Consider the following 21,747-nt stretch of genomic DNA (forward strand, 5'->3'; position numbering starts at 1 on the left):
CACTTATTATTTATCAACTTTTTAACTTGCTATAATTTAATCAGATCTGGAGGACTGAAGTTTATTTATTCCAGTCTTGTATTACAGAGAAAACTGTGTATTTTTCAATGCTATAATCAGTGGCTTTAAAGGCATCAACTTTTCCAAAACGGTTTCCTAAGAAAACAAGGTTGATGGGATCTCTGTAACTGATTCCCATCTCTCCAGCTGACTTTTGAATTCACTGCCAATTTCAGTTTTACAGAGGAAATGGAGTCTCACAACTGGTTGTTGAAACTGGATGCCAGGCAGGGCATCTCACTGTGGAGTTGGTTCAAAAAGAAATTTGATTTTATATATCAGTAAGGTTCCTTTGGAGATTATCTTTTGAAAGAGCAAAGACACTTAACACAATCCTACTGATGTACTAGGTAACTGTATCATTATAATTTGGATGCGTAAGTCTTTCACACATGATCAGAACGCATTTCAAACTGGATAATGCTCTGAAATAAGAATGTGAAGCTTCAGTTCCTCCTGTGGCTGTAATCTTTCATTTGAAATGAATCTCCACATCCTATGTCAGTATCCTGGAGGACACAGAGGTTTCCTCTTTTTAAAGGTGAGGGAATCCTGCTCCCAAGCCAGAATAGAGGAAATGCTCTTTACAGCCTGAGATAGAACAACCCACTTAACTGAGAATAGATTTGAATGCAGCTTTACGTGGAGGCAAGGAGCAGAAGTGCCATTTGTATCACCACACATACAAATGAGGTTATGTGTCCTAAAGGTGTCAGATACTTTTTCACTTGTAGAGACTGGCTAAGAAGTAAACCAAAGAGTAAAATTTAACATAGGCTGGCATCAGTTCACAAGTGGGAAAGCTATCATCACTACAGAAGTAAAAAGAGGTTCAAAGTCTTGCAGTGATATAAAATCTAGTTGTTGATTCTCATTAAGATGGAGAAGATTAAATAGAACTTGGGCATTGCTTGAAATTAAATAACAGCTTTATTGCAGGTCTTTCTAGGAGATAATTATCAAATCAAGGAAAGGAGAGTCCTTAAGACCTGAATCAGGAGGCCATTATTACCATCATATAAAGAACCGAACAGGTATGGGAAGGCCATAGATCTTGTTTCCTCTCAGGCACCAATGAATAGGTATTGAGATTCCTGAGGCATGAAGTTACTTGTTCTAAAAATACTCACCAACATTCTACTGTCAATTTAAGCAGACTATTGTAAAGAGTCTGTCTGGAAAGGGACAGAGTTGCAGAATTATGCCATGGCAACAAAGCAAGTCAAATCCTAGAGTCCTAACCTGCAAAGTCTGTCCTAAGGCATTTGATGCTATTTGACATAAAAGTAGTTTGAAGGAGTACAAATTTGGCTCTGAATAGGCAGATTGCCAATGAAGACTAGTTCAAAACTCCCATTTGTTTTCAGGGAGATCATTTGCACCAATAGTTTGGATGGTCACCGGCCCATGGTTGTAGCAGTGATGGGAGTATCCTGTACAGACTGCTTACAATTATTTTCTTGTGCTGGCCAGTGGAATATGAGATTACTCTGCTACATATTATCTTCTATGAGAGAAGGCATTAAAAAAATGACAAACAACTGGAACACAGCCAAAGAATACTTGAAGGAGTATCAGATTTTTCCCCCTTTGAGAGCTGTATATAGAGGAACTGAAGGAAAGGTCCTTGACTCATCTGTCACTATACAAGAACTCTGCAGCGACTTCAGAATGGCACGTGTTAAATGTCATATACTGTATCCTCCTCAGCCTTGAAGAAGGGCTATAAGTCTATCTGGGATTCAGAAAATGCCAAAAGAAAATCCTTTCCTTGAACAAGAGAGGAAAGAGGCACAAAAGGACTTATGCCACATCCAAAGTAGCTGAGTTCTTATCAGGGGTCATAAAATAAAATACAGGGTTTGTAATTCAGACCAGAAAAAGATGACACAGTTTATCTCAAAGTGTTCATCAATGGATAGATGTGGTGGGAGGAGAAACATTCATGGTAAGCAGTTTGTTGCAACATGGCCGTTAAAAAGAAGCAAACTGGCACCAGCTGCGTGCTGTCTTGTAAGAGTGAAAGGACTGCATTTACTCGACAGGACCTGCAGTACCTTGCTGAGAACAGAAGAGAGTTCTCAATAGGGCAGAATGAAATGCTACATGTGGACTACTTCTTCAAATCCTTTTTCACCTTCATCCATACTACCCTGACAGAAAAGAGAGCCTACTTGATCCAAAGGTGAGGTGAGGCTGAGGAGGAAAAGCAAACAGAGCAAGAATTAATAACAGGAATCTGAAGACCCTGTCAGCCTACCCATCTGGAAATCTGGGCTTTTAACATACACTCAAGTTATAGAAATCACAATATATCCTCCATTCCTGTGGGAGAGGATGGTTTAATGAGACAGCCAACAAAAAAAGCCACAGCAGTGCAGTTTTTAAAAAATAAGAGAAACTCAAAGTACAGTGAATACATGTTAACAGTTATATTGCCGAAGATGGTTCTGGTTTAGTTTAAAATATTACAAGAAGGCAACAATTCACTTCTTGACCCATTAAAAAAATAAGAGCTTCTTCAACATGTTCCTTGCTTTGACAGACATATTACAAGACATTATTGTAAATCGATAGAGATTAGGTAGTCTTTTTGTTAGTTACTAGCTTGTTTTGCTCAGCAATACAGAACAAAGTCTTTATTTTGAAAGCAAAAATACATTACTGGAATTATAGACAAGGAGTCAGCAAATTTGAGTTTACTGGAATTCTTATCTAATTACTAAATTACATACTACCCTCCAATCACAAGTCTAATCTGAAAGGAGCTTCTCAAATTATCTGTTGCCTAAAAGGGATCAAGCTGTAAGTGGGCAAATTCCATGTTTTACAACTTCCAAAACCTTCACAATATTATTCACTCAGTATTAACTTTAGCTTCTATTATCATGTTACCTTTTTTTCTATGTAAAAAATATAATATCTGTATTTTATACTATTTCTATATCTAATATTATTTCAGCCTATAGACATGAGCTGATTGCTATACCAGCTGTGGTATTAACATACTAGTTCTATTTGGCAATTACAATAAGGATGTGGGAAATGAACAAGTATGTCAGGAACATCTGATAGTGAAGTTTAAAGCCAGTGAAGATTTACTGCAGAAATTTAAATCTTCCTAAATACAGTTCTCACAGTACTAAAAGCTGCACTTAATGTTGGAAACCAGCTTACAGTGCTCAGTTTCCCACTTAAACCACATAATTCTCTCTTGGCATGATGAAAACCCTCTGGTTTGCTTTAATCCAGAAATGATGAAATGTTTTTCAAAACAGACCAGATTACTATTTTATAACTCAAATAAGACAAAAGTGTTTCTAAAGGACAATTATTAGCCTGGTTAATTATTCTAACAGTAATATTTTATGTCTTTACGTGTGAAATGTATGAGCTCTATGAAGCAATGAAGAAAGCAAAACACTAAATATTCACAAACATCACAGTTTCACATATTACTAAAACAGTGTTGCCTTTGAGTTTCATATTTGAATGTGGTATTTCAGGTAGCTAATTCCAGCAGCAGCAGAATAGAGCAATTAGCTTCTATGAAAAACAGTATCATTCTTTTAATTAATACAAAAATGGTGATTTTTTTCATTAAAGCTGATAGAGCCTATCTCACTTCACACCAATTACGAGCTTTCTTAACTACACGTAGGCAGTGACTGAACTTGTTTTCTAAGTACATCTGCGCTGTTTCAGTATTTCCATATCTAAGTGTCTTATCTATGTCTTTGACTGACAACTTTGGCACTACTCTGTAACATAAAGCAGCTATTTTTAAAGTACATATATAAATGTATAAGTATATAAGGATATTGTAAACAATCCACCGGTAAACAAAAATGGCATTGGACTACCCATAACACAAATTACAAAGAGAAAACAGATTTCATACTCTTATATAAAACAAAGCAATATTGGGAAAAATGCACTTAAATATTGAAATGAGGTTACTACAGTCTTAGAAACAAACAAATCTATTATTCAGATGTGACTTCTGATGTTATGTAAGTGGAGAAGTAAAGACAGAAAATGAAGGCAAAGTCTTAAATATCACTAGATATGCTTCACCTTTGCTAGGAAGAGTTCAAAACTTCCTCCACCACAGACAATCCTTGTTCCCCCCCTTTTTTTTAGTATATTTTTCCTCCTTCCATGTTTAGACTTTCAATTCTTTCATTCACATATATCCTAACCTGAAAGTAGAGCTGCCTTATCAAAAGAGGTAAAGATGTTATTCTGTACACAAAAATGTTGCTATTGGTATGAAAAGAGTCAATAAAGGGATGAAAAACTTATTTTTTAATACTTCTTAAAAAGTGGTTAGAAATGGATTACTAAAGGTCTTTGTGTTTGTACTTGTAAAGGATTAAATCAGATGCTGTATATGGATTCACCCCAATGTTCCTGGGGATTCAACAGCTCTCATATGCATTAAGGTTGTGTGGTTCAAACATCAGCTACAAACCAAACTGATTTAGGTTCCTGCTGTTCATAAAATTATCTTAAGTATCATGACACTGATTTGCTATACAAGTTCAGTCTGTCATGTCACGCATTTCTTAGGCAGTTTGTGAGTTCTGCAAAACGCAGAACTTGGCATATGGCTTCAGAACAGGACCACGAGAGTTACTATTTTAAAGTATATTTTTATTATTGAAGCATATGGTATGCTGGCAGTCTCATTCACTGTTTCTAGTTCCCTGCCATCTATCCCAGTAGGGTTTGGGAACATGGGAATAAAGCAAGCTGAACAAAGAATAAAAAAATATGTCAGCCTCCACTTTCAAGGATACATGGTGCCCTGCTCAAAAAGAACATCTGGTCTTCAGACATTTTGGAGAAAAACTATGCATAGAGACAGAAAATGAGAAAATGGCCACAAAATAATTTCCCTGTTGTTTAGCCCAAGAACACTTCACTTAAAAATATCTTTAATAGGCATTCAATAACTATATTTAAAACTCTATTTCCAAAGTTCTGCAATACATTAATGCCTTCAGGACATCTTTTTATTTTTTTTCAGGAAGAAAAACTGTAAGGGAAAGAAAGAATCTGAGGAATCGATCTAGAACATGTATTTATAATGTGTGCACAGATTAAAAGACACTCATGGAGATTAATTTTTTCAAACAGGAGATACGACAGGCAGATAATCAGTTCACACACTGGAACTGCTGTTTGGTAACATAGTGAATACTAAAGTCCCAGTTATAAGTCTTAATAAAAATGGGAAAAATAGTATTCCCAGTATCATTATTCAGTAATAAAAATCTGCAGTTAGCAGGCTGCAATTAAAAGGTAAGGTAAAATAAAAAGGAAGATAGCTTGTAGAGCTAAGAACTCTGCAGGCTGACTGGTGTGAGCCTGGCACTATCAAGGTTTATGACATCTACCTACTACCTCGTCTAAAGGTACATGGAATATTCATTCTACTTGCCTATAAAGTCTCTTCATTGTGATACTATAAGCATATTAAATTAGGTAACTTGGAAGAAAGTGGTTTAGATTTTAGGGCTCTTATAAAAAATTCTGTGTGGAAATGACTCAGTAACATTTCTCTTTTAAAATTTCATTTCTGAAATGGTTGCATGAGGATAATCCTGACTACAAATACACTATTTGCTGTCCTAAATTCATTTATTTACTGACCTGCATTGGTTTAGAAACTCTGACATCTATGCATACAAACATCTGTTAAAATAAAATAAAAAAAAAAAGCAAACAAAACTCATCTTTTTTCCCCTCTCCATTTGCTGAGATTGCATCTTATGACTAGAACAGCATCTTTGACCTCTGCCTTATCTCCTTCATAAATACACCATCACGTCAAAGCCTGATATGAACACTGGAGCATACCATTGCATTTACAGAATTTCTGGAAAGGACTGTTTTACTGCATAAAACTAACACCCTTCTTTCCATTCTTCACTTGTTGCAAGATTAACTATTAAGCTAATGTCTTCTTCCTAAGTGTTTGTGTACCATTCAATGACTTGTAAACTAGTGGGAAATGAAAATGCACTAAATTTATTGAAGTCAAAGCTTTTGGTCTAAGACTTTAGAAGGCCTTTGAGGGAATCAATGAGAAGTTTATGCCTCTCCCCTCCACTAACTCATAAATATTGAACAAACTACAAATTGGTTAGGATGTAATAATACCTCCTCCACTATCAGAGGGCTCAAATAAGAAGGACAGTATTATTATTTTGGGGAAATTTGAGAAGTATCCTAAAACATGCAGAAAGCTGAAGTGTAGTGCAAAATAATTTTGAACACTAAAAACCAAGACATAAACATCCAAACAAGCAAAGGGCTTATGAAGAAGAGCTTTATTTTTCAGGCCAAGATCTACTATGAACTAACCATTAACTCATTCACTATCAGACACCGGAAGGATTCCAAGTTGTGCCTCATAATATTCCATAACAATGACCCACCGAAGGAAGGTCATTGTAAAACAATTATGCAAAGACATATCTATAAACAATACCTTATTTCAGAACATTACCAGCAGACTGCAATAGCTACAAACATAACACACGCCAAATGCAGAATCAAGTGGTAAATATTAATGCATTAAGTGAGGTGGATATGCTTGGTGCCCCAGCAGGAATAAAAAAAGAAACACAACATTCAGGAGGACAATATATTACAAAAGGTGTTTTTGAGGAAACCTCAGGTGAGTTGTCTATGGATGGCTGCATCCTACTGCCTTGCTACCCCAGCAACAGCAGAAACAATATTTTGCTATTTTATGTAGCTGAAAATAAAATAATTGCGTCAGAATTAAGTGAGACATGTACCTGGAAAGGTGAGGGCACCTGACTAGTGGAAGAACCAAATGATGGAGGAAAAAGCCATCAGTATTCTGTTTTTCACTTGATTTGGAATTACGAATAACATTTTTTTATACAACATTTCTTTAAATATCAATTTGATTGATATTTAAATACTACAACACTATTAAAAACTCTTATCAATTTATTAATTGTGTTTTAACAATGAGCCAGTATGTCTTTCCTCCAGATTTCAAAAACAGAATATCTACCCGTCATGTGATGACTCAGGCCCAATGTCTTCGCTACTGTATCAAATATAGCTGGAACCAACATTGTTTTCACACCTAAAAGGGATACAGAATGATACAAGTTCTCAGCCTTTGTTTCTATGCAATACTTTTACTTTCAGAGTTTACTTGATACAGTGCCTTATAAATTATAAAATTGCATTTAGCAATTTCTTTGATATATTTACTATTTGCAAGCCACTCTGCATAGTCTACCAAAAAGAATGAAACAACTAAAATGTATTTCTTTAAATATCACTCTTTCACTTGATAGGCTAACATACATGCAAACTAGATGTTGTTCATACCCTCCTCCTTCCAGAAATAGGAGGCTGCAGCTCCTTCTAGATGCTAATAAGTACTCCTATGGGGTAGGACCCAATCTGTTACCTTCCAATCCCCAATTTCAGTTTACATATGAAAATCATACATTCTAATATGAAGAAAAAGGACAGCGCTATGAACAGGGAGTAAGTGATCCACCATTTTTATATCGCTCTCTGCCTTTTTTACAACATGTGCTTTACATGCTCACCACTACAAGCTGTTCAACTGAAAAAAGAGCCAGCTAGTTGACAAGTTATTGTCAAAATACTGTCTCATGGAGATGACTGTACATTAGTCTCAAATATGTTCCCATACTATCTTTAAAAATCAGACAAAAGTTTGGTTTTTAACCAATTGATGCATATTCAGCAAGGGGAAGGTCAACAGAGCACACACTTGGAAGGGAACTAGGAAGCTGGAAAAGTGAATTGATAAATGACCTCTAGAATCACTTTTCATCCTAACTGTATTTAAAACAGGCTTAAAATGATTAAGGAGACTCTAAAAATATCCTAAAAATGTTTAATGTGATATTCATGGTCATTACTTAGGCATATTTGCTTTCTAAGTTTTCCAATTCGGAAGTGCTCCTACATCATATTAAACTGAGAGCTTAGCAGTTTGTAGGTAATTAATTTTTTCACTTGTGGATCTAGAAAAGGTTCTTGCATTGCACTGGCTTTCTAGCCTTCCATCTTTCAGGCCTCCTTCCTTCCTTCGTTTCAAAGGGTATTTCATTCAACAAGTGCTAGTGTTTTATTTTGAATTTTTATAAGCTAAATTTTGGTGGATAAAAAGTTCCTACTGGAACTGCTAGAACTACTCCCCACACCCCATTTTACAAGTTTTCATCTAGGCTTTGAAACTGTGTGCCCTGAGTCAGTACAAAGGTGTTCTCATCTACCTGAGCACAGAACAGTATCAAAATGTGTAACATTTCAGGATGAATTCTTTTCAGTGACACAAAAATTGGAACAACTCAAACAAACACGACAAGTGGTATCCAAACAGACCTACTCTCAGCTACTTCATATATAAAAAATGAACCTCCCTCTCTGAAAGAAAACAGATGGATGAGAAGTTTTTTCCTAAAAGGAAGTAATCTGGTTATTTGCTTAGGGGCACATACAATTACATTTCATGGTCTGTACCACTCAACCATGAAAAAAATGCCCTTAAATGATCATTGTGAAAGCTGTATATAATGGGATGAAAGTTAAAAATGTTCTAAAACTTTAGAGAACATATAGATATGACTAAATAGCTGAAATTAGTCAGACGATTGGGGTAAACACAGCAAATAAAACTCTTTTAGGAAGGTAAATCCCAAATAACTGGTTGGATTAACATGCAGAGTCTTGTGTCTCTCAGTTTAATGATTTCTACACTACAATTTGTGTCTAAGAACAAACAATGCAAAACCTCATGACTGAGTTACCTCTTTATGATCTGAGCAGCAAGTCCTCATAATTGCTACTCATTACTATGGGATGTACAGCACTTCTGACAAGAGCAATACAATCTGGACCTAATCTCTAAATGTTCTCGCTTCAGAGCTTTGCCACAAATTGTCAAAATGCCCACCACTGCTCAAAGATTCATTTCTCTGTTGTTCAAAGACACTGAGTTTTTTACCCAACCTCAGGAACTGGAGGACCACCAAAGTGCTCTCTAATACTTTTTACATGCAATTTCCTCAACATCTACAGGTACACAATTGTACTCCAGTCTTGATAAAAGTCAGCCATGAGATCTTAGATTCCATGGTTATGGCTTGCTCTTCCTAGCTCAATATTTTTAGCTACTATACTAGGCTAAAACCTAAATAAAATCTCTACATCTAGATCTCCACTTCAAAGTCTCTTTATAACTGTGTGACAGGAACTTATATCCCACTCCATCCCTCTAATAATATCTAAAACATCCAAAAATGCTGAGCAACTAGAGTCCTGCCTGACTCTGGAATAAAAAGTGACCACCGACTCTAAAACTTGAAAATCTAAGCCAGGTCCACTAAAAATCCTGGAAATTTAGTATGGCCTCTTGACTCTCTGATTTAAGATGTAACAATGTATGTCATCATCACAGTGTTTCCAGCATTAGAACATTATTTGGCCTCTGTAATATGCATTACTGAATTTCTTATAGCACAGTGATCCATGAGCCCTACCCCTTAGCTCTGCAGATCAGCCCCACCTGTCTACCAGAGACATAAACCTCAATCTTCCCACTCAACCTTTCCGTTATCCTCCGCATACCTCTGCTCTTCTTGGAAGTCAAGTTCTCCAAGACACTTTGTAGGCCTGAGTGGATGCCAGGGAGGTGGCAAAACCAGAATTAGTTCTTTATCTCTTGGACTGGAGAGGGCATACCTGGGTCTTCACAACCTTTCTCCTCTCTCCCTAACTTTGTGCAAGACGTGAAAAAGAATATATTCTGTACAAAGCTGGTATAGCCACTCAAAGGCGCTTTGCTTTCTCCACTATTTAAAAATTCTTTTAGCAAAGCTGAAGTACAGACCATCAAAAACTACGAGCATACAGGGAGATCTGGTATTTCCTAGCAGCTATCCAGATTTGTTACCTTCAGAGAAGATAAAACCACAATGACTTTGGATAAATTGATATCATGAACTGGTTTCATTAGAAACAAATATGCCACCACACACTGCTGCATCACATATAGTCTCTTTTACTACAATGAAAAGTGTAGACAAAATCTGAAAGTTACTTGATAATGCTGGTTTGAAAATCACTTACATGAATTAAAAAAGCACAAATTCTCCCACAGAAAACATCTCAAACAATCAATAAAGAAACTGTCCAGAAGTGCCTGTTCATAAAAAGAACCACCTGTAGCAGGAACAAATTCATGGCAAGTAAAATTGGAGTAGACCCACAAAGAGCAGAAAAAGTTAAGCTCTGTGAGCTCACAAAGCTAGAATAGGGTAGATACCTTTCAGAAGTATTTTATTTTGAGGTGCCCCTTGCCAACTGTGATTCTTCATGTCTAGAAATGCTACAATACCATAACTGAAAATGGATAGCCAATTCTGTTGTGTCCTGCATGCTCCAAAACCTAGACACAAACTAAGGGAATTTTTTTAAAACTTAGACAGCTGAAGTGTCCCCACGGACAGTTTCAATCACCAGACATTCATTCCATGCTCTTTTCACTTTCAAAGAATCTGAATTCAAACTTCCAGACTGTGTGGATTTGCATGTCAGCAGACAGTATTTAGAAAGCAGCTGTTAACCTGCTGTTGGTCTTCCTATTGTTTGCACTGGAACATTTTCTTACTATATTTTGCATAACATTTCAACCTGTTGGTATTCTTTTATAAAGTGTCTGACCACACTTGGACATTCCTTAAAGTTCTGAATAGTCTCAGCTTGTCATAACTTCCTATGTTATGAGTATCATAAAAATAATTAAGAACTGCCCATACAGCATTTCATCAAAACCATCACAGCCTTAAATAGAGCTGCCCCACTTCTCACTTCTCTTCCCTACAATAAAGAAGACAAAAAAATAAAAAAAACCTGTAGTTTTAAAGCTGATTTTTAGAGGACATTTACAATACCATATATCTGCCTTCGCACCATCTGTCTCAGCGCGTCAGACTGAAAGCTATCTTCTTTGCTTTTGTTGCACTGAGGCCATTTGAAAGTTTCCCTATTCACTGAAAGGAAGGGAGGGCAGGGAGAGGCAGAAATGATGGCTGCTTTGATTTAGTTGCCTACGAAGAATCTACATACTCACCTTTACAGGGAAACTCTACCTTGTTGCAAATGCAGAGTCCATGACCGCTAAAAGTAATAGCCATGCTAATTTTTTCAGAAAATGTTAAATTGGACTGCTGAGCATTAAGCAACTTTCTGACATTACACACACAGTTGTAATTGAAAGAAAATGATTGTACTAGTTACTTAATAATTAATTACTAACTATTTCATTGCTAGGATTTGTCTGCCCTCCCAACTATTGATGTTTTTCCTCCTCTATTATGACACGTATAAATATTAGAGTTCTGAAGAACTACTTAGGTAATACAGATGTTCACATGGCCTTTGACTTCATAACATACTCATCAGCAGAGCATGCTGTAGTACTTTTGGCTGAGACAGTCAACCTTAGAAATTAATACATGGAAGACGTGAGGTTTCATTTCAGATGTTTCCAGATTCTATTTTCTTTCCAAAAGATCTAACTACAAAAAATTATTTGGCTGATGACAGGTCAACTAAGTGCCAGGTAGCAAAACTATTGATATTCTCTTCAATAAAATGTGCTTCAGTCAAAATTGCACTTTTAAGGAAGAAATTATTTCTTGTTATTTCTCTCTACATCCAATTCTTTGTAGTAAAATGAGGCTAATAATTCTGGTATGTACAAAATGCTATGACAATCAAGATATGGAGATGAAGACCATGCAGATAGAATAAAACTCGTTCTTTTAGTAACGAGAGAAACTGCGGACCCACTGCAGACTTCTGTTAAAACTAGGAGATGACTCAGCTGTCTCCATTTAAGGCTATTTCATGCAGCAGCAGTTGCAAGAGAACTTAAGCCAAATTACATACTTAATTTTTTTTTCACTTCAAGCTGTGTGACCTTCAGCTCAAAGATACTGTGCTTCATTTTGCTCATTTATTACAATCCATTGAAAATACAGAAAGTTTTAGAATGGCAGCTACGAATAGATTTAATTATTTTAGAAAGTATGACTGAAAAACATTTCTCACAGTCACAGCTACAGAGGAATGGTCCACATTTAGAGAAGTGCAAATATATTCTGGCATTCAGCAATAGATGTCTACAGTATTTAAATCAAAATGTTCCAAGATAGAAAAGGTGGTTTATCATTCATTCCACAATGTTTATCATTCATCAAATGTAAAAAATCTGAGTATTAAAGAACAGCAACCAGTTTTTTTAAGTAGGGTAGTATGCAGAATTTGAGTAAAATCTTTTGCTTGTTAAACCTCCATGCTCATGAAAAGTCCCTGGGACAGCAGTGAAGACCGTCCTGTTTCCTCATTTTCCCATGCTACTTGTCCATAGTGACAGCAGCCTAGGAAGATTGCTGTTTCTAGACTTCTAGACCCAATTACTCAGCTAATGACAAAAGTGACTACTATTATGCTTAATAATTGCCTAACATTCTTCTATTTAAGCATAAGGGGTTAGGCTCCTGTAAAACATACACAGCTTGAAAGAATTTAAGTTAAAAAAAATAAGCTTTATCAGCACTGGTTTTGACTCCACAGTTCATTTTTCTCTTTCCATTCAGAAAATTTCTTTCTCATGTAATCAAACTCGCCATCAAACTAGAAGCTACATCCTCAGTATCAAACACCATCTACACAACTACACATGCTATTTTAACATCTTGCTGACTAGCCATTGGCAATTAATTCAAGTTTCTTCCTGTAGTTTTTGGCATGTAGCTTCAATTGATACAATAATGGATTGTCAACATGATTCATATTTCCACTATAGTCAACATCTCTGCTCCACCTGAAATGCTCAACAACCACTACAAAGGGTGAGGTCAGACATGCAAATTCAAGGAGTCAAGAGCTTTTATACATCTTCAGCTCCTGCTTTGTTTAATAATAACAAAAAAAAAAAAAACCCTAGGGAATTCTTTGCCAAGACCATGTCAATTCCTTATTCTGCTTTTTAGTTCCTAAGATATTAACCACAAGCTGAAGTTTTCCACAGCCTAAGTAGAGTTTTTTAGTAAGTAAATGCTAAAAATCTTAGCATTTGTGTTGTCTTTTTAAAGATTAGGCAAAAATTTTACTTAAGGAAATTCAACAGTTCAAGAATTTATAGCTTTATCTTTGTCATATGTTTTACTATCTACTTTTAAAATTTATACCTAAAATATTAATTCTTAAGGTATTAAGTACAGGGAAGTTAATTCCTAATAAGTTCTAATAAATACACTAGTAAGTACCATTTGAAGTTTCAATAAAATTTTAAATCAGAAACAAATGTTCTATAAAAATAAAATGTAGGGAAAACAACTTGCAGTTGTCCAATAAAGAAACAGAATTTGTCTCCTTGGAAAACCTGGTCTAAGATTTTAAACTGAGAGGTACTCTCAAAAGGATGTCTCACAGATTACATACCTGACAGTGTTAATATCAGGAAATATCACAACAGTCCTGATATCTATTTTTAATCTAGAACAACCAACTATCATTATAGATTAAAAATTGCGTTAGGAAGATTAAACTACTAAAGTCACCTACACTAACTACTTTCCTTTTATATTTCTCTTGCACTGTAGAAATTTAAGATAGTACTTACCCCAAGCATGGTGTTCTAAAGCATACCCCACCCCCAGCCCAATAAATTAAGCTAAAACCAAAAGACTTCACTGAAATTTATGAGGTATCACTAAATTATGTGAACAACTCTACCTTCAAGGGAAGGCTTAATTGAAAGGTTTGGTGACTATATTTTTACATTAAAGCCATATGAAACTCACACGGTAGCAAGATTTGTACTTTGAATTTATGTGGTGTTTATCTGCCCGAGGTTACCAAAAATCACATCTAACATACCTTGGCAAAGAAGACTGTGAGGTGCGTTTCACTGCCAAGTATCCAAATAGGAAATTTTGGAGACTTCAAATAGGAACCAACCTAAAAAGACACAACAAAATCAGAAACACAAAGCAAACCCACAAAAGTCATCTAATTAGTGACCAAGTTAATGAAAATTCAGTCAGTGCTCTGACAACTAATATAATATGTTCAATAAAATGACTTAACTGTGTAAAATACTTAGGTTCCAATTTTGATCACTGATTGCTGTTTGACTTGGAAAACAACATAGCTTAGGATAATTAACATAGCTTAGGATATATAAGACATCAGACATATATAAGACTGTGGTATCAATGATATCCTTCACTTCAACCGTGGTGACATGCTCCAAACACTGCACACTACTCCTATGTTTAGCAATACTAAAATCAGATGCTAAATGAGGTAGAAGTCCGCTTGACTTATTAGCTGGTTTTGGATGAATCAATTCAGAATTGACATTTATTTAATAAATGAAGGGACAGCTAGTTACAGTCAGCACACCAACATTCTGCCACCTACATTAACCTCTTTAACCCTGAGATAAGCTAAAGGAATTCAATAGAGATTGAAAAGACAGCAAAGAACAACCAAAAAGGCTTTTGAAACAAAGAGTATTAATACTGTTTCAAAAGCAGCCTTTGCTTTCCCTGTTAAACTGTCTTTATCTCAACCCATAAGTTTTCTACCTTTTACCCTTCTGATTCTTTCCCTGATCCCACTGGTGTGTGAGTGGGTGCATGGTGCTTGGCTGCTGGCTGGGGTTAAACCACAACAGTAAAGCACAACAGTTCTTACTGTTGAAATCAAGAGATTCTGTGTCACAACAGGAAGAAACAACATGGACTAGGGTTTCCATCAGTTACTTTCAGATGTTCAGAGATAAACACATTCACAACAGCAAGCCACTTTGGGACCTCACAGTTTTGTAACCATCTACATAACTTGCATTAAGAGTTATTTCAGTAAAAACATAAGCTTCTAACTAGCTATAATAAATGAGTACAATAAAGTTCTAATTTAAGTAGCATCAAACAACATTTACTCAATAAGATGCATTTAACAATTTTATTATATTTCTACTATTTTAATATATTAGTCTCAGTTTTAATTTGAACATAATTTGAAAGTTAAGATCTCAAATTGTACATAGTAAAGCTTTCAGTAAAACTGTTAAAAAAAGCCCACAACACCTTAATGAAATAAAATTTTTAAATTATATAGAAAACAGCTTACCTTACAATATCTCAGAGATTCCATCAATGTCAAAAAGCCTACTGTTGCCTGTTTGTGTATGCCAAGAAGTTCTGTTCAAAACAAAACAACATTTATTCGAGAAAAATCTGCAAATCCTATTTTAACCCATTTTTTCTTACTTTTAAAATTAGTCAAGTAATAACTTTAAGGCATGCACTTTTAGTAACAATGGCAAATCATTAAGGTACAACCAAAATTATAAAGGTTTAATAACTTCCCTCTCTATAAAGTAAGAGCCAAACTCATGGTTTTAAAAGCCTATTGTTGATAGCCTCTTTTCAAAAATTTTTGGAATTAGTAGGAGATGAAGTACTTTCAACTTACACCACAATTATTCTCAGAAAAACCTACGAAAAACAGCTATCTTGGAGAGGAAAAAATCCCATATATATGCACATATGTATTTTTCTTCCTCCCTCCCTCTTTTTTTTTTCTTAAAGTGTTCCTTGGCCATATTTATCTAAACATTTCACATTCTGAGTAATAAAACACAATTTTGCAAGAAAATAGTTTCATTAGTAGGAAAATTAATTTGATTTTCTGTACTGACTTCCACTTAATGTATCATAGAACTCTCAAACACACACACAGCTGTCAGGAATAGCTCAAATATTTATGTACTACTGATTGAAAGAGCACTTACAGAGCCTTATTTGAGGTTCTCTAATAAAGAACGAGAAAGTACTTCAAAATTCAAGCTTTGAAACGAATTATAAGGATTTGGAAGAATGTCTGGGCTTACATATACATCATCTCAACAGTTCCAAGTACTGTCTGCTTGGAACAGCTCTGCTAGGTCCCCAAACACTGCCTAAACAAGAGCAAGACATACATGGAAACATCATGATCAATTTAATAAGATCTGGATTCCCTTTTTTTCCAGTGAACATTGACTTTCGCATTTGAAAGTTCCCTCTAAAACACCAAGTTGCAACTATATTTTTTAACGTTGATGATTCATGTACAACAGCATAAAACTATGAAGCCTTTATGAGCTAAAGCCTCAGGACAACAGCAAGTGTAAGAAACCATTCTAAATCTTAAAAAATTCTGGACTGGAAGAAATCAACTCTGCATTTCATTGTAACTCACAGCACTAGGCATGGTATGCCATGCTCCCTTCACCAACTCCAAGCTTATTGAATTTTGCAACAGTACAGAACAATTATTATAGTAGTGGTTTAACTTTTCCCTCTACTGTTAAGTGAAAAAAAATTCATCCAACTCTGAAAATCAAAACCCAAAAAACTTACAAACTTGTTCAATACCTTTGTGGCCTGGAAGCACAACTCCTTCCTTAGAGTGTTGGCTCTACATATTAAAAGGCTCTAGCAGTGCAAAATTCTTTGATCCGAAACTGTGCTTTCATGGATTATCTTCAAATTTGCTTGGACTTAAAACATTCAGGGGTGCACAAAAATACTTTGCAGAACCCCATTATCTCACTGACTTGTAGGTGTGTTGCTATAAATTGCCTTACACTGAGGCAATTCATCCTTTCTTTGAGCCGAGAGCAAGAGGAGCTATAGCCCAACTGAAAAAAAATAGTGAAGGATCCTTCAAACTAGTGAATAGCTATCATACAGAAATAGTACATTTATATGTGCAGTGACAGGAAACAAGTGGCAAAAGTAAGCAATAGTATGTTTAAGAAATAATTTTACACATCACATATATTTCTCAAAAATATCACATGTATTTCTCTAAAACAAAAATCAATGTAAGGTTCAATCTGTTAAACAAAGGCTTCAGGTTTAGGATCCAATGCTTGGAACAGAACAATAAAGCCACATATAAACAGTATTTAATATTCAGAAAATTACTTTAAAAAATTCTATGATTGTATTATCACGTACTTTGTTCCCCGACAGATAACTACATGAGAACTCTGACTGATAAGGAGAAAGATGGGATTCTGGGTATACAACAGTAGCCACAGAGTGTGAATATCCTGAATAGTTAGCAGTTCAACTGATTGTGTGTCTGGAAGCTACTACGTTAACTTCAGCTTGTAGTCATTGGTGTCTACTCATGCCTCCTTCAGAATTAGCCAATGGAGAAGACAGACACAAAAGCAAAAATCACTTCTGGATGACTTATGAGCAAAAAAAAAAAAGGAAGACTAGCTGTCCTAAATCAAAGTTCATCCTGTGAATATCCTCACTCCACAAAGAGAAAAGACCCCTGGAAGAGATCTGATAACACCACAGATCACCTACGAAAATCAATAACTATGCCTCTTGCAAGAAAGTTAGTTTCTCTTTTTAGGAAAAGTATTTGACAAAGTACTCAAATTTTTAAACAGATGGAAAAACGGAGCCTTTAAAAAAAGTCAGGCCCAAACTAAGGATGGTTTATCAGTCAAACTAAGGACGTGAGGATTCTGGTACCAACCGCACCGGCACATTGCCACCCAGCGGCGACACCAAACACCACAAACTCCAGGCACTGCTTGGGAAAAGCAGTTACAGCCTCATCTGAAAATTGATACACTGCACATAAGAATGACAGTCCTGAAAAAAGCAGAAAAAAATCTACTTCCCCATATCTTCCCACTGTGGATATTTGTGGCAGGAGAATCGACTACAATAAGAAGAAAGGTTTAAAGGAGAATATGTAGATAGCCAAAGAAGAGGTATTTTTACCACTAGTGGCCAAGAACATCTCCAGCTAATAACTCCTACTGTATTTGGAAAATAAGCAATAGTGTAAAAGTCAGAGCTCTAAGTACAATCTGCAAACTACCTGGTAATTCCTCAAGTTTGCAATTCAGTATGTTCTTTGTCACTGCTAAAATTACTGACAGTACCTTTAAAGTGGTTTATAAACTATTTTAATGATTTACTATTAATTAAAAACTGCTTATCTAAACAGCTGAACAAGAGGTCAAGTGACTTCAGATAACTTGTGAATAAAAAAGTCACCAAACGCATTCAGTCCTTGTTATTTTGACATCTGCAATTCTTCCAGATGAGAAACTCACAGCACTGGCCCGAAAAAAGCTGACGGGTACAAAGAGACACAAAATACAAAAGAAACGATGGAAGAAAAAAAGATGACAGAAAGGATTGTTAGATGCATCCAAAATTTAGTCTTGTCTAAGAAGTTGTGAACAGTACTGGCTGCTCCTTCTTTTTGATAGACTTGATAGATCTCTTGATCAGTTGATAACAGATATGATTATAGACTTAAGACAGTAAATAAGCTGGCTTTGACTATAATTATCCCAAGGGCTTGAAGAAAATGGAGAGCTCCCAATAGTAAAGTCCAATTACTTGACTGGTCAAAAACTAACAGGTCACATAACACCAAATCCTCAAGAAGTACTACAGATCATCTTCTGCTCCCCCCAAAAAGAGAGATATGTTTCTTTGGGAATTCTGCTTCTGGATTTTTAGGGCAGAATTGACTGAGAATCTAAATGTGGAATATTACTCGGTGCAAAATGAGTTCAGCGTTCTCAGAAAAGGAAAGAATTCCAACTTGAAGAACTACGGAATAAGGCCTGCCAGAAAGATAATCTGAAAGACAAAAAAGGGAATGAACTCACAGGTTTCATAAACAGTTTACTGAATTGCAGAAGAGAAAATTATCCCAATGTAAAGGAAAGCTGCAAGAACAATTCAGATTGATTGATCATAATCTAAAAATTCAGAATGATAAAAAATAATCTAACTATCAAAAAGGGGAAATTAAAAATACTTAAGAGAACACACAGATAAAACCCAGAAGGCTAATGACAACAAATTTCAGTTAGAAATAGGGGGGATAAGTGACAATAATATTTTATACATGCAGCAGGAATCAGGGTAGGAATTGAGTGATAAAACAAAAAATGAAATGAGATAAAGAAAATACAAGTATTGAAAGCCATCTCTGCTTTAATTAACAAAAAGGTATATGATATACCTTTATATACTCAAGACGAGTAATGATGAGACAATGCCGTCGGCCATAAAAAAAAGAATAAAATTGGCTAAAAAACTGCAAATAAGACAGGTCTGTTCAAGCTTGGAGATCTTAATGAAATTCATTATATAATACTCAAGTAGCTAGACAAAGTCAGTCTCTGAAGCACTAACAATTACCTTACATATCAAAGATACAGGAATTGTCAGAAAACTAGAAAAGGGAAAACTGGGTCCTTACCCTAGCAAAAACAACATAAAAAGCTAGAGGAGAAACCCACGAGAAAGGATGATTTTAAGCTCTAAAGGGTTAGTAATCAATTTGCATTACTAGGAAGCAAAAAAAAAAACAAACAACAAACAAAAAAAACAAAACCAACCAAACAAAAAAAAGCAGCCACTATTGGCTCATCAATAATACACTGCAATAATCCATTCTGAATGCCCTGATAAGAAGTCTACCAAATAGAAAAATGTTAGATAAAATACCCAAATGACATTCTATACATCGAAAAATACAGGCTGTAGGGAATCATAATCAAGTGGAAGTCTAAAACGTCTCAAAGGAGATTATACTACTCATTCATTGTCAAACCAGAGCATTTAACTTCAAGTCTTTAATGGATCTGTTTTGAACCTCAGTTCAAGTCAGTATTTTCAGTGATGACTGAGATGATGGAAAATCATTGTAAAAACATGCTGAGATGTACTTTGAAGAGACTGAGATGTCTCTTTGAAGAGAGAGAAGATATGAACACTTACACAATTCGAACTCTTTCTGCTTTCAGATGACCTCTTTGTAAGATGAAATGTGAAAAACTAAATGCCCCCTAATCATCTTGGTGAGCCTCCATAGAACTCACTCCATGATGTCCATGTCTTTCCTGCACTGGGGAGCCCAGAGGCCACCACTCAGAGGTTGTCCCACAAGTGCCAGAGGGAAATAACCACCACTTCCCTCCAGCTGCTGTCTACCCTCCTCCCAGTGCAGCCCGTGATGCAGCTGCCCCTCTTTGCCAGAAGGGCACACTGGTGACTGTGCTACTCACTGCCCACAAAGGACTTCGGGTCCTTTCCCACAAAGCTGCTTCTTAGCCAGCCAGTGCTGCCCTGTCCTGTTACATGGGCATATTCCATCCCAGATGCAGGACTCAGGGGGAATTTCATGATGTTCCTGTCAGTCCATTTCTCTACTCTGATGTGGCTGCTCTGAATAGTGGTCCTGTCCCCAGTACTCTGGCCAACCTTCCCAACTTGCAGAGACTGCACTCCCTTCCATCATCCAGGTCATCAGATACCTTATAATTTCAACTTGTAGCTGACAATCCTTTATTTCCAGATACTAACATGAGAAATTTCATGCAAGGATGTTTTATTTCCATTTGAAGTCTGCTTAAATCAAAGGACAGTAAACAAAGAGACTGTCCAAACAGAAATGGAGCATACTCCAAATCAGTAGGTCAGCGTCTCATAGTATGTAAAAATTACAAATAAGCATAAACTAGAATCAACTTACTCATTCCTGAACATTCTCTGTCTCCATCCCACACGTTAGAAACAGCATGTCCCGTCAAGAGCAGGTTAATCAAACTTTGGCTATATAACAGAAAGAAATTATATAAGAAATTAAAAGGGATGTATAATTTATTTCTGAAAATGTGTTTATGTCTAACAAATGAAAAAATTATTGCATTACCCAGCTAATCATTTTGGAACTATTTGCCATTAGTTAGCATGTGTTTGTAATTCAGCAACACTAATTATCATCTCCATTTTTCAACTAAAAACTTCATATAAAAATGTGGTCCTGAATTTGAGAATTATTCCTCTGAAGTTCAGCAATAACAGAAGTATTTCCTCAGACCTGATGCACTAAACGGAGTTAGCAGTGAAAAAAGCACACAGTTTTCAGTGTGGTTTTTAGTTAAAGTTATAATTGAATCTGTGTCATGTCAGTGATTTTCCAAAAGAATGATCAGTTAGAAAAACATAAAAAATTAGCCCACGAAGCTATTTTAAGTGGTAGCTACCATATTTTGCAGCTTACCTTCCATGACCATAAACAGGATCTATCAATGGCTCAGTTGCATCTTCAATTTCATTTTTTATGTTTTCAATACCCTGCAGAAAAATTACAAATATTTTTTCTATCTGAAGGAACGAATTAAAATATTTATACAACAACAGAATTCAATAGTAAAACATTAGGAGGTTGATGTTCTTATACGAATTGATAACTAAATGGGCAGTTTTCTCCTGATATATATAAGGAAGGATGTTTCCAAAACATGTAATTCTCAGGTCAGAAAAGGAAAAAACCAAACCAAAACCCAAAAAGCAAAGGACTGAGTTTTTCAAGCGTTTAGGTTGGAAATGTACAGCAATATGGGTGAAGATACCATTCCATACATTTATCTAGATTTGACTTAGTTTATCAGTTTATTGTTCACCTTTTACAGAAAAAGGGTTACAATCAAATTTCCTCTTAAAGAAATAAAAAAAAAACTCACACAAAAAA

At 35.6% G+C, this 21,747-nt stretch overlaps 1 protein-coding gene across 2 annotated transcripts in view; it reads right to left on the reverse strand.

The window, feature by feature from the left end:
* Window positions 1-21,747, reverse strand: part of FAM188A (family with sequence similarity 188 member A) — a 52,281-nt gene that overhangs the window by 13,578 nt on the left and 16,956 nt on the right. For both annotated transcript variants that reach the window (XM_017817249.1, XM_017817250.1), the window contains 4 exons: window positions 21,277-21,350; window positions 20,746-20,825; window positions 15,301-15,371; window positions 14,041-14,121 (listed from right to left, as the gene is read on the reverse strand). In XM_017817249.1, the coding sequence (XP_017672738.1) occupies window positions 14,041-14,121; window positions 15,301-15,371; window positions 20,746-20,825; window positions 21,277-21,350 (306 nt within the window). The remainder of the gene's footprint in view (window positions 1-14,040; window positions 14,122-15,300; window positions 15,372-20,745; window positions 20,826-21,276; window positions 21,351-21,747) is intronic.

Source organism: Lepidothrix coronata, unplaced genomic scaffold (genome assembly GCF_001604755.1).
Source record: "Lepidothrix coronata isolate B3197 unplaced genomic scaffold, Lepidothrix_coronata-1.0 Scaffold59, whole genome shotgun sequence".
NCBI lineage: Eukaryota > Metazoa > Chordata > Aves > Passeriformes > Pipridae > Lepidothrix > Lepidothrix coronata.